Source organism: Oncorhynchus mykiss, chromosome 1 (assembly GCF_013265735.2).
Source record: "Oncorhynchus mykiss isolate Arlee chromosome 1, USDA_OmykA_1.1, whole genome shotgun sequence".
NCBI lineage: Eukaryota > Metazoa > Chordata > Actinopteri > Salmoniformes > Salmonidae > Oncorhynchus > Oncorhynchus mykiss.
This window is the reverse complement of record NC_048565.1, coordinates 72,912,147-72,924,636: the sequence shown is the minus strand read 5'-3', so window position 1 is coordinate 72,924,636 and position 12,490 is coordinate 72,912,147. Positions and strand designations below refer to the sequence as shown.

Genomic DNA, 12,490 nt, shown 5'->3' with positions numbered 1-12,490 from the left:
AAATGTTTGAATATGAAATTATTTGTGATGGGATGAAATGTGATTTTAGCTTCTAAAATGTGAGATTTGGGTTTTCATAAGATAAGGCTGCTCAATCAGTGGCCCGCCCTGTGAAGGGACATGGGTTATACAACTTTTCAAACACGCCCTCCTCTCCCTTCCTATATAAGCCCTTGACGACAACATAACTTCCTGTTCTATGGATGTAGGACGACGGTCCTATGTCAGAATGGTTCAGAATGGTTCAGATAATAACTACAGAATGAAGCCAACATCAGTGTGAGCTTTGGTTTGCGAATGGTATGAACTTTGAACTCTTATTCACTACAGAAGTGCTAACTCCTAGCCGTTGAGTTAGCAACCGCAGCTGCAGACGGAGGTTAGGAAGGAACAGACAGAGTATGCCGTCTACCACACAACAACGTTACTACAACGTATCCAATTGACCACCAGAGACATTCTTCAAAGGACAAAGGACTCAGTTTGGCAACACGGCCTTCCATCTACCACCAACCTACTGAAGCGCAGCTCATAGTAAATATTTATTGCATTTTCCTTTTCCAAATGGGCGGTAATTTAGAATGCATACGATACTGTATTTACAAACCTCAGTCTTCCCGCTCCTTCACTAATCACAGCCCCTTTTCGTTTGTGTAAAAAGCTGTCATATATGTTCCGCCCGCTAGGGACGTTTTCCTTTATGACGTCATTTGTAATCAAGTTATGATTAATTGTGTGTATGTGTAATTCTGTGTGATTAGTTAGGTATTTAGTAAATAAATATTTAAACCCAATTTTGTATTGCTGATTCAACTTGTTAGCCAGGGTTCGTGCAGATAAAAGAATTTACAACTTTCAGATGAGACTGAATTAAGACGATGATTGATATTGACTGCTATTGATGTAAAATATTACTAGGTCTTTAAGAGTTTATTCGGAAGATAACAGCTCTATAAATATTATTTTGTGGTGCCCGACTCTATAGTTAATTACATTTACATGATTAGCTCAATCGGGTGATATTAATTACGGAGAAATTATTTTATAGAATAGCATGTCATATCACTTAATCCGGCATAGCCAAAGACACGATACTGCTGATACCCCCAGCACCAGTTCCATCTCCATGTGACTCAGCTAGATAAGCCTGACATCGCACCATAGACAACTCTCCTGGCGACACAAAACATGCTCTTCACACATCATCACTCTCTCCTCTCCTCTGCGTGGAGATCACTCCTTCCTCTGCTCTCCTCTCTGTGTGCATGGCAACCTGATCAGTGCTCAGGGGCTACCATTTTAAATGGAGAGAGGTTCTGGTGGGTGGATGATAGTCTGCTCTGTTCATCACCACAGGTAATCCCTAGTTCTGATCAGGATTCATAAGAAGGCTACAGCAACAATTCCTATCACATGTTCCTAGATTACTGACACTTCTGTAAGTATTGGTTTAGTTGCCTTTTGTCAGGCTTAAAGGCTGACTAAGCTTACCCAAATTCTCTGGTTGATAGTGTGATACATGTTGCACCTTGATTTCAGGTTAAAGGTGGGTTTGCTTACTTTGATGATGAGGGTAAATTTGGTGTACTGGTCTCTGCTGACTGGTTTCAAGAGGAGGAGCTCTGCGGTCGTCTTGTTCAGGGAGAAGTAGTCTGGGTACTTTGAGGGCTGGCCTGAAGTAAAACAACATGCACAAATCATCTGTTTTTGTGCTTTTGGGCATGAATGGTGACCATTGATAAGACATTAGCGATTAAAGGATCAAAGTGGAATAGTGGAACTGATCATGCAAACATGCATGTGTGTGACTGGTAGCTCTGTGAGGAACCTACCAACCAGTATGTAGTAATGGATCCCTGGCCTTTTAGACGGGGGCTGAATGTTCCTGTCCATGTCCACAGCTTGAATAGGCGGGGTCACCCCCAGTGGGTTCAGTTCACTCTGAAACGGAGGGAGGAAGGAAGAGGGGGGAGTCAGTAACCAATTAACTGTGTTAGTAGTTTGTATCCCCATTACACTGTTAAGCCTTTTGCGAACAAGGGAAACGTGACAAAATGCAAATAAATGTTCAATATTAAATATCATAAACAATATATCAGTATTATGGCTTTGTTAGATTCAGTCCCCATTCACACAGTACACTACTGTTAACACAATAGGCTAACAATCTAATTAAACAGCTTTAAGTTTCTTCTTCCTCAGAATTCTCACCAACATGCATAATAGTACCATACATCACAGCTAATCTGTTTGTTGTGCTGTAGGCTAGGCGGCTTCTCTTATTCACGCACACTCATTGCTAATAGACACCCTTAGCACTAATTAGCTTGCTCTGCATTTCCCTAGTGTACCCACATATGGCTAATACAGTAAGTGGATGTGTGCTTAGCGGTTTGCGTTGTACTTCCCAAGCACAGGAAGGCACATGGCTAACCAACAGCTCTGGCAGAATCCCTCCCTTGGGGAAAGTATTTATATCCCAGGGTCCACTGTAATCCTTATTCCCCCACACGCACGCACGCACACACACACACACACACACACACACACACACACACACACACACACACACACACACACACACACACACACACACACACACACACACTCCACCACTTTTACAATGTATGGAGGTGCGCTAAATCAAATCCCTCTAGCTCTGCACAATGATGATTAGCTATAATACTCCTCCAGCAGCCATTCTCGTGAGGACTCCAGAGCAGATAGCTAATAACCCTAAGGGAGCAAATAAATACATATCAACTCAATAAGGTGTGTCTAGCCTCTATAATTACATACAATACACTCATCAATTATTCATTTAGAGAAAAGCCTCACCATACAGCATATGAATTTGCAGTGCCTTTAGAAAGTATTCACACCCTTTTCCACATTTTGTTGTGTTACAGCCTGAATTCAAAATGGATTCAATTGAGAATTTTGGGTCACTGGCCTACACACAATACCACATAATGTCAAAGTAGAATTATATTTTTTTGAAATGTTTACAAATTAATAAAAAATGAAAAGCTGAAATGTCAATAAGTATTCAACCCCGTTGTTATGGCAAGCCTAAATAAGTTCAGGAATAATAATGTGATTAAACTCAGATAATAATTGCATTATTATCTGTGTGTGCTATAATAGTGTTTAACATGAGTTTCGATATGACTACCTCATCTCTGTACACCACACACAATTATCTGTAAAGGTCCCTTAGTACAGCAATGCCTCGCAAATGAAGGGCAGATGGGTAAAAGTAAAAACAAAACATGAAATATCCCTTTAAGCATGGTGAAGTTGTTAATTACACTTTGGATGATGTATCAATACACCCAGTCACTACAAAGATACAGGTGTCCTTCCTAAATCAGTTGCCAGAGAGGAAGGAAACCGCTCAAGGATTTCACCATGATGCCAATGGTGACTTTAAAACTGTTAAAGAGCTTAATAGCAGTGATAGGAGAAAACTGAGGATGGATCAACAACATTGTCGTTATTCCACAACACTAACCTACATGATAGAGTGTAATGAAGGAAGCCTGTACAGGATAAACATATTTCAAAACATGCATCCTGTTTGCATTAAGGCACTAAAGTAAAACAGCAAACAACGTGGCAAAGAAATTAGCATTAATTCCTGAATACAAAGCTTTATGTTTGGGGCAAATCCAACACAACACATTACTGATTAACACTCTTCATATTTTAAATAATGGTGGTGGCTGGATCATGTTATGGGTATGCTTGTCATCAGCATGGACCAGGGAGTTTCTTTGATAAAAAGAAACGGAATAGAGCTAAGCACAGAAACATTTCCTGAGGAAAACATGGTTCAGTCTGCTTTCCAACAGACATTATGAGACAAATGCACCTTTCAACACGACAATAACCTAAAACACAGGGACAAATTTACACTGGAGTTGCTTACCAAGATGACATTGAATGTTCCTGAGTGGCCTAGTTACAGTTTTGACTTAAATCGACTTGAAAACCTATTACAAGACCTGGAAATGGCTGTCTAGCAATGATCAACAACCAACTTGACAGAGCTTGAATCATTTAAAAAAGAATAATGTGCAAATATTGTACAATCCAGGTGTGCAAAGCTCTTAGAGACTTACCCAGAACGACTCACAGCTGTAATTGTTGCCAAAGGTGATTCTAACATGCATTGACTAACATGTATTGTTTTATTTTTCATAAATGTCCACTATGTCATTACATACTATTTTGTGTACAAAAAAAGTAAGTTAAATCAATTTGAATCCCACTTTGTAATACTTTCTGAAAGCACTGTAGTAACACAATGGTTTTACTGCAGCAGGTACAGTTTTCCAAGCAACTACCAGAAAAAAAGCTGATAATATAGCCTTGCAATCTAGGAAGGCTGAACAAACTCTGCAAAACAAATTCGGTAAAATTTTTTAATAACCCCTGGTCATAAAGTATTGATAAAATATTGTCAATTGCATTTTAAACATTTATTAATATTTTATCTTATATTTACTAATGTAAGCTATTCATTAATATATCTATAGATATACAGGACCATTCAAAAGTTTGGTCACACCTACTCATTCCATGGTTTTTCTTTATTTTTACTATTTTCTACATTGTAGAATAATAGTGAAGACATCAAAACTATGAAATAACACAAGGAAGCATGTAGTAACCACAAAAGTGTTAAACAAATGAAAATATATATATATATATTTTTTTTTTGAATTTTACCCCTTTTTCTCCCCAATTTCGTAGTATCCAATTGTGTAGTAGCTACTATCTTGTCTCATCGCTACAACTCCCGTACGGGCTCGGGAGAGACGAAGGTTGAAAGTCATGCGTCCTCCGATACACAACCAACCAAGCCGCTGCTTCTTTAACACAGCGCACATCCAACCCGGAAGCCAGCCGCACCAATGCGCCGGAGGAAACACCGTGCACCTGGCCACCTTGGCTAGCGTACACTGCGCCCAGCCCGCCACAGGAGTCGCTGGTGCGCGATGAGACAAGGACACCCCTACCGACCAAGCCCTCCCTAACCCGGGCGACGCTAGGCCAATTGTGCGTCGCCCCATGGACCTCCCGGTCGCGGCCGGTTACGACAGAGCCTGGGCGCGAACCCAGGACTCTGATGGCACAGCTGGCGCTGCAGTACAGCGCCCTTAACCACTGCGCCACCCGGGAGGCCCCATGAAAATATATTTCATATTTTAAATTCTTCAAAGTAGCCACCCTTTGACTTGATGACAGCTTTGCACATTCTTAGCATTTTCTCAACCAGCTTTATGAGGTAATCACCTGGAATGCATTTCAATTAACAGGTGTGCCTTGTTAAAAATGTATGACAAGGTAGGGGTTGGAAATCTGTCATTTGGTCTGATGAGTCCAAATTGGAGATTTTTGGTTACAACCACCGTGTCTTTGTGAGACGCAGGGTAGGTGAACGGATGATCTCCGCATGTGTGGTTCCCACCTTGAAGCATGGAGGAGGAAGTGTGATGGTGTGGGGGTGCTTTGCTGGTGAACACTGTCCATTTTACTCTGGCAATAAACTGTAAACCATTGACAAGCGTTGTACTCAGAGTCTGCGCACTGGTTCAACTGCCCAGAATAGATAGATAGCTTTGGAGGATACATATCCTCTTAATATACAGTATCATTATATACTATTAATGTTTTATATCAATATATTATCTTAGTATGAATACATAGCTTATTCTTAAAAATAGAAATAAGTGTTCTTTGTGTATGAGAAGGATAATTAGGTTGTGGACTGTAGTGGACTGGAATAATGTGGAATGTGGAATAATGTGTGGAATAATACTCCCTAACTTGACTGATAAGAAGACCTTTGAGAGGCGTGAAGGAGTACCGGACTCAAGCTGGGATGATAACACCATCTGCCCAGCCACAGAGATTGATCGTTCATCCTAGACACAAAAGGGGGGTCTGTTTGGGAAGGGAGGCCTAGTTGGAGGTTATAAATATATGTTGTGACTCTGTATCTGCTCTCACTGCTGCATAACCTAGTGTGGTGAAAACATCTAGCTAGAGCTTTCTTTGGGTATCCATCTGGATTACTGAGACGGAATTTAGAACCTAACTATTGCCGTTATTGGCTGGATTCACCAAGTTGTGTAGTCAAAACTAAAGAGTCTGAATCAGTGGAACAGGAGCCGGCACAAAACAAGGTAGGCAAGTTCCTACACCTGACACCACTCATTCTGTCATGTTGGGGTTGGAGGTGGAATATAAATGATGGGAAACCTAGAAAACCTGGATTTATTCAGTAGGCCTACTGTGTGTACGACCGGTCATAGACCTATGATTTGGAGCCCATAGGGGGTTTAGCCATCAGAAGGTTAAGACTATGCACTATATCCCTAGGAGGTTTAGTCATCAGAATGTTAGACTAGGCACTATATGCCTAGGAGGTTTAGCCACCAGAATGTTAGCCTAGGCACTATATGCCTAGGAGGTTTAGCCACAAGAATGTTAGACTAGGCATTGTTAGATGCCTGGGGAAATATGAAACATTCAGATGTTGGCTAAATTAGTTACCTTGAAAAGACAGTACTTGAAGTGAAGCTTTTGGGGGATACAATTAGACAGAGCGAGAGAGATAGAAAGAGAGACAGAAAGAGAGAGTAAGCGAGAGCAATAGAGCGAGAGAGAGAGAAAGCAAGATAGAGAACAAGAGATAGAGAAAGTGACAGAGAGAGAAAGAGATATACTTTTCCATCCTGCTCTCTAGCTTCCAACATTTCTTCCACTGATGAGAAAGCTGAGCTTTGGGTACTGTACTGTAGAAATCCACACAGCTCCCCGGCCCTGCATACTTAGCAGTCTGCAAACCTTTTATCATTAATTATAAATCACCCTGACTCCTCTCAGCCAACAACTGGATTCACAATGACTCTATTTCTCTCTCTTTATCCATGTCTCTAACTATTTAGGTCACTGTCCATCTCCTCTCCTTCTCCCTTTCTCAGTCACTATCACCATATTTTTAAGTCTTTCTCTCTAACTCCCTCAGGGACCCAGTGACACAGGGTGAGCAGAAAAGACACATTGTCAAAAAACACATGGGACTGTCACGTTCTGCAACTCCAATCTCAGTTTGACACTGTAGTTGGTCACTACCTCCCAGCACTCATAAAGGCCTCTTCCTCTTCTCTCTCTCCCTCTTATTTCTGACATCCTGTGAGAGATGTCAGGTCCACAGCACCCCACCACACCCCCCCTCTCTCTTTCCCTCAGTCTGACTCCCCCCACCCCTCTCTCCATCTCTTTCTGCTCTACATTTCCTACCAAAGCTATATCAATCTCTATCGCTTTTTGATCGGAATTCAGCTGGTGTTTTTAGTCTGAAGCTAACTGAAACTTCAGCTGTAATTGCTGTTCCACCAGACCAGAAAATGCTTTTAAATGACCATGCTGAGACAAAACAGCAAGGATTAGTGTGCGTGAGGAACACGCTCACACTTCAAACACTGCAGATGTGGCATTTACTTCCACACTCTCCTGCCATGCTGTTCTGCCAGTGTGGTGCTGGTCTGTGCCAGTATAGCGCTGTGACTTATGATATACACACTTGTCAGATCATCACCTGCCTGACACTCACTCACTCACTACCTGTTCGCTTACACACGCACAAAGCCTAATCCTCCTCCCATACCCCTACTAACCTAACCCTAAACATTACCCCTGAGCATAAAATAGCCTTTTACCTTGTGGGAATTGGTCAAATGCCCTTGTTTTACTATTGTTGTGAGGACTTCTTGTTTTACTATCCTTGTGAGGACTTCTGGTACCCAGGATAGCAAAACCAAAAACATACACACACACAGTGTGTTTTGTACCGGTTTGGTGAATTCTGGTATGGTGACTCGGTAGGTGACTGGGTTGCAGTCGTGGGTGTTGTTGACCAGGACACAGGGCAGGAACATGGGGCCCAGGTCATCTCCATCCAGAACATCTATTGTCAATGTGGTTGTAGCGGTCCGCCTATTGGCATCGTACGGGGCACGGTCCTGTAGGATGCAAGTCAACATGGTTACTTACCAAAGCTATTAATGAATAACACATTGAAATATCATCAAAATCAATCAAAGGAGACCAATTTATCTTTTCAATTCCATGATCAACTTTGTAATCTTAGTGAGCATAATGGGTTGAGAAATATATATTCATGTACCATCGCTCTACTTAAAATATAATTCTGTAGCATTACAGTGCCTGATTCATAATCCTTGTCAGGGACTCTTCACGGCTAATGACCAGAAGTAATAAGCAAGGCCACACTACATATTTTATAAAAATGCATTTATTAAAACCCTAAGCATTTAAATCAGTCTCATTAGAGCCACTTGATTTCCAATATCTAATGTGGCCTGCTGGGAGTCTGGGAGCCACTGCCCTTCCTCATATTAAAGTTCTAATTAAATAAATCCTGATATGTTAGGCTGTTAGCCTACGAACAGTTACCTGACGGAGCTCCAAAGAGAGCCTGGAGTCGTTATGCAAATATGGAGATAAATAGTAATGGAAACAGGAAAAAGGGACCGACCTTTCAGTTAGGTCGTTCTGGACTAAAAGTAATTATGGGCTATGTAACTTGTAGGCTATTTGAAAGTTGATTGTTTGTGGATTTGTTTCTTGTTAAGGGATAAACAATGGTCCTTTGATGAGGAGCTGTCTCCATCCTTTCATAATCCAGAACACAAATTTCTACATAACCACAACAAATCAATGATCATTGTGCTGCTTTTATTCTAGGATTAGAACACCATGTCAGTCAAGCAAAGAATTAAAAACAGTCGAACAATCAAAGCGTATAGAGGCTTTGTAAAAAGCTTTGCACTTTAATTGCAAATGTGTAATCTGCAACAGCTGCTATCTTTCCTTCCAATTATGTACATTTTAATTTCAGTAACAACAAATAGTAACTGCACAGAACAAAAAATTAAAATGCAACAAGTGTTGATCCCATGTTTCATGAGCTGAAACAAAAGATCCCAGAAATACTTACAAAAAGCGTATTTATCTCAAATGTTGTGCACAAATTTGTTCACATCCCTGTTAGTGAGCATTTCTCCTTTGCCAAGATAATCTATCTACCTGACAAGTGTGGCATATCAAGAAGCTGATTAAATAACATGATCATTACACAAGTGCACCTTGTGTTGGGGACAATAAAATGCCTCTCTAAAATGTGCAGTTTCGTCACACAACACAATGTCACTGAAGCCATTGAAGAGGAGTGGAATAACATTCCACAGGCCACAACCAACAGGCAGATCAACTCTATGCGAAGGAGATGTGTTGCACTGCATAAGGCAAATGGTGGTCACATCAGATACTGACTGGTTTTCCACACCCCTACTTTTTCTTGAAGATATCTGTGACTAACAGATGGATATCTGTATTCCCAGTCATGTGAAATCCATAAATTAGGGACTAATTAATTGATTTCAATCGACTGATTTCCTCATACAGTGCCTTGCAAAAGTATTCATCCCCTTTGGCGTTTTACCTATTCTGTTCATTACAACCTATATTTTAAGCTGCTAAATAAGATATGGTGCAACCAATTACCTACAGAAGTCACATAAGTAGTTAAACAAAGTCCACCTGTGGGCAATCTAAGTGTCACATGATCTCAGTATATATACACCTGTTCTGAAAGGCCCCAGAGTCTGCAACACCCCAAAACAAGGGGCACCACCAAGCAAGTGGCACCATGAAGACCAAGGAGCTCTCCAAACAGGTCAGGGACAAAGTTGTGGAGAAGTACAGATCAGGGTTGGGTTATAAAAAAATATCAGAAACGTTGAACATCCCACGGAGCACCATTAAATCCATTATAAAAGACGGCAACACAAGAAACCTGCCAAGAGAGGGTCGCCCACCAAAACTCACGGATCAGGCAAGGAGGACATTAATCAGAGAGGCAACAAAGAGACCAAAGATAACCCTGAAGGAGTTGCTAAACTCCACAGTGGAGATTGGAGTATCTGTCCATAGGACCACTTTAAGCCGTACACTCCACAGAGCTGGGCTTTATGGAAGAGTGGCCAGAAAAAGCCATTGCTTAAAGAAAATGTATTGTTTGCCAAACCATATGGAAGAAGGTACTCTGGTCAGATGAGACTATACCGCAGCCTTTTTAGCCATCAAGGAAAACGCTATGTCTGGCACAAACCAAACACCTCTCATCACCCGAGAACACCGTCCCCACAGTGAAGCATGGTGGCAGCATCATGTGTGGGGATGTTTTTCATTGGCAGGGACTGGGAAACTGGTCAGAATTGAAAGAATGGTGGATGCCGCTAAATACAGGGAAATTCTTGAGGGAAACCTGTTTCAGTCTTCCAGAGATTCAAAAATGGGACGGAGGTTCACCTTCCAGCAGGACAATGGCCCTAAGCATACTGCTAAAGCAACACTCTAGTGTTTTAAGGGGAAACATTTAGATGTCTTGGAATGGCCTAGTCAAAGCCCAGACCTCAAGCCAATTGAGAATCTGTGGAATGACTTAAAGATTGCTGTACACCAGCGGAACCCATCCAACTTGAAGGAGCTGGAGCAGTTTTTCCGAATGGGCAAAAATCACAGTGGCTATATGTGCCAAGCTCATAGAGACATACCCCAAGAGACTTGCCGCTGTAATTTCTGCAAAAGGTGGCTCTGCAAAGTAGTGATTTTTTTTGTGTGTGTGGGGGGGGTGAATAGTTATGCACGCTGAAGTTTTCAGTTTTCTGGGGGTCTTATTTCTTGTTTGTTTCACAATAAAAAATATTTTGCATCCTCAAATGTTGTGTACATTTTGTGTAAATCAAATGATACAAACCCCCCCAAAAATCTATTTTAATTCCAGGCTGTAAGGCAACAAAATAGGAAAAGAGCCAGCGGGGGGGGTACTTTCGCAAGCCACTGTATGAACTGTAACTCAGTAAAATCTTTCAAATTGTTGCATGTTGCTTTAATATTTTTGTTCATTGTAGTAAGGTTTTGGTTTATCTGGCAATGGCAAACTTAATGAAGGATAAACCAAGCAAAGTAACAATCAGCAATTTACCCTATATTCTAAACATCAGCAATTAACACTTTAAACAAAACAAGTCCCTAAACCAACCATTCAGTCCAAAACCTTACAAAACGCCAATCCATTCTCTTAGCCAGAGTAGAAAACAAACTGATCCATGGACCCTCAAGTCCTAAACATTCAACAACTCTCACTGTCAATTCACTACCATGACACCAAGTAAAACATATTGTTCATTAATATTTAATATGCACAAACACACATGCGTATGCACACACTTCTGGAGCACACAAACAAACAAACAAAGTGTCTCACATTGGCTTTAACAATGACCAGGTAGCGTGTTTTCTCTTCGTAGTTTAGTCTCTCAGCCAGAACAATGTTTCCAGAGAGAGTATTCCCTACAACCACAGTTGTATTAGACACCTGAGAAAGAAAAAAGAGAGACAGAGAGGGCGAGAGAAAGAGAGAGAGACAGACAGACAGGCAGTGTTCAGTCATAGGTTTCACTGTCAACTGACATTGTTCCGCTGTCCCAATTTCGTATAGCTTCAGTAAGTCAAAATCTGCAGTCAGTAATCATTACATCCACGTACTGGGTCATTGGGGTTGTACTGGATGCCATATTCTATCTGTCCGTTGGGCCCGTCATCGATGTCTGTGGCCCCATTGTCTCCACTGAAGCCTGTGAATATGGTGGTCCCGGCAGGAGTGAGCTGGAGGCAGAGATAGAGACAGAATACTATCAACAGGCATGTCCCTCTGTCTGGACATTGTAACAACTCTATATTTTACATTTCACTGATATTACTGACCCCTCCCAAGATCGCAGGAACACAGTGTCTTCTATGGAAGGTGGCCAAATACTGACAGAAGTGCAAGAAGTGGAAACCTTTGTTGTTAGGAAGAGTGAATGAATGCACTGATTTGGACTGAAAATGTTTTAGTCGGCAGCCGTGGATGAGTATTTCTCTGGGGGCCTCAGCACCCCACTGACAGCCATAACAACCTCTCAGAGAGATGCTGCAGAGAGAAGGGCCTCCAGAGAGCTGTGTTCTAGAGCACCTGGGGGCCCGAGGGGAGTTGAGCTCAGTTCAGGAGAGGTTTGACAGCAGTGGAGTCTGATTCAGAACACTTTTCAGGGAGTAATGTTTCCTGGGATAATACACACTGACAGGAACTTAGAGTGAAGAACATAGGAAGTGTCAACAAAGGAGACAAAAGTCATGGTTGTCTGACTCGGAGGCTCTCGATACAGGCGTCTTATGTAGGATCTTAATTTGTTCACTTTCTTTGCTGAGAATTTGCACATTTTAAGTGTATTTGAGGTTTAAAAAGCCTTCTAAAGTTTGTAATTTCCACTTTGACATTTCAGACTTGATTTGCCCAAACAAAAAATGTATCAACCTCTACAAAAATTTCCATTATTTTAATCCACAT

At 41.4% G+C, this 12,490-nt stretch overlaps 1 protein-coding gene across 4 annotated transcripts in view; it reads right to left on the bottom strand.

The window, feature by feature from the left end:
• The window catches only part of LOC110528891 (protocadherin-15), a 267,645-nt gene that overhangs the window by 159,200 nt on the left and 95,955 nt on the right, over nt 1-12,490 (bottom strand). For all 4 annotated transcript variants that reach the window (XM_036984917.1, XM_036984912.1, XM_021611090.2 and 1 more), the window contains 5 exons: nt 11,647-11,766; nt 11,366-11,476; nt 7,866-8,036; nt 1,833-1,941; nt 1,561-1,673 (listed from right to left, as the gene is read on the bottom strand). In XM_036984917.1, the coding sequence (XP_036840812.1) occupies nt 1,561-1,673; nt 1,833-1,941; nt 7,866-8,036; nt 11,366-11,476; nt 11,647-11,766 (624 nt within the window). The remainder of the gene's footprint in view (nt 1-1,560; nt 1,674-1,832; nt 1,942-7,865; nt 8,037-11,365; nt 11,477-11,646; nt 11,767-12,490) is intronic.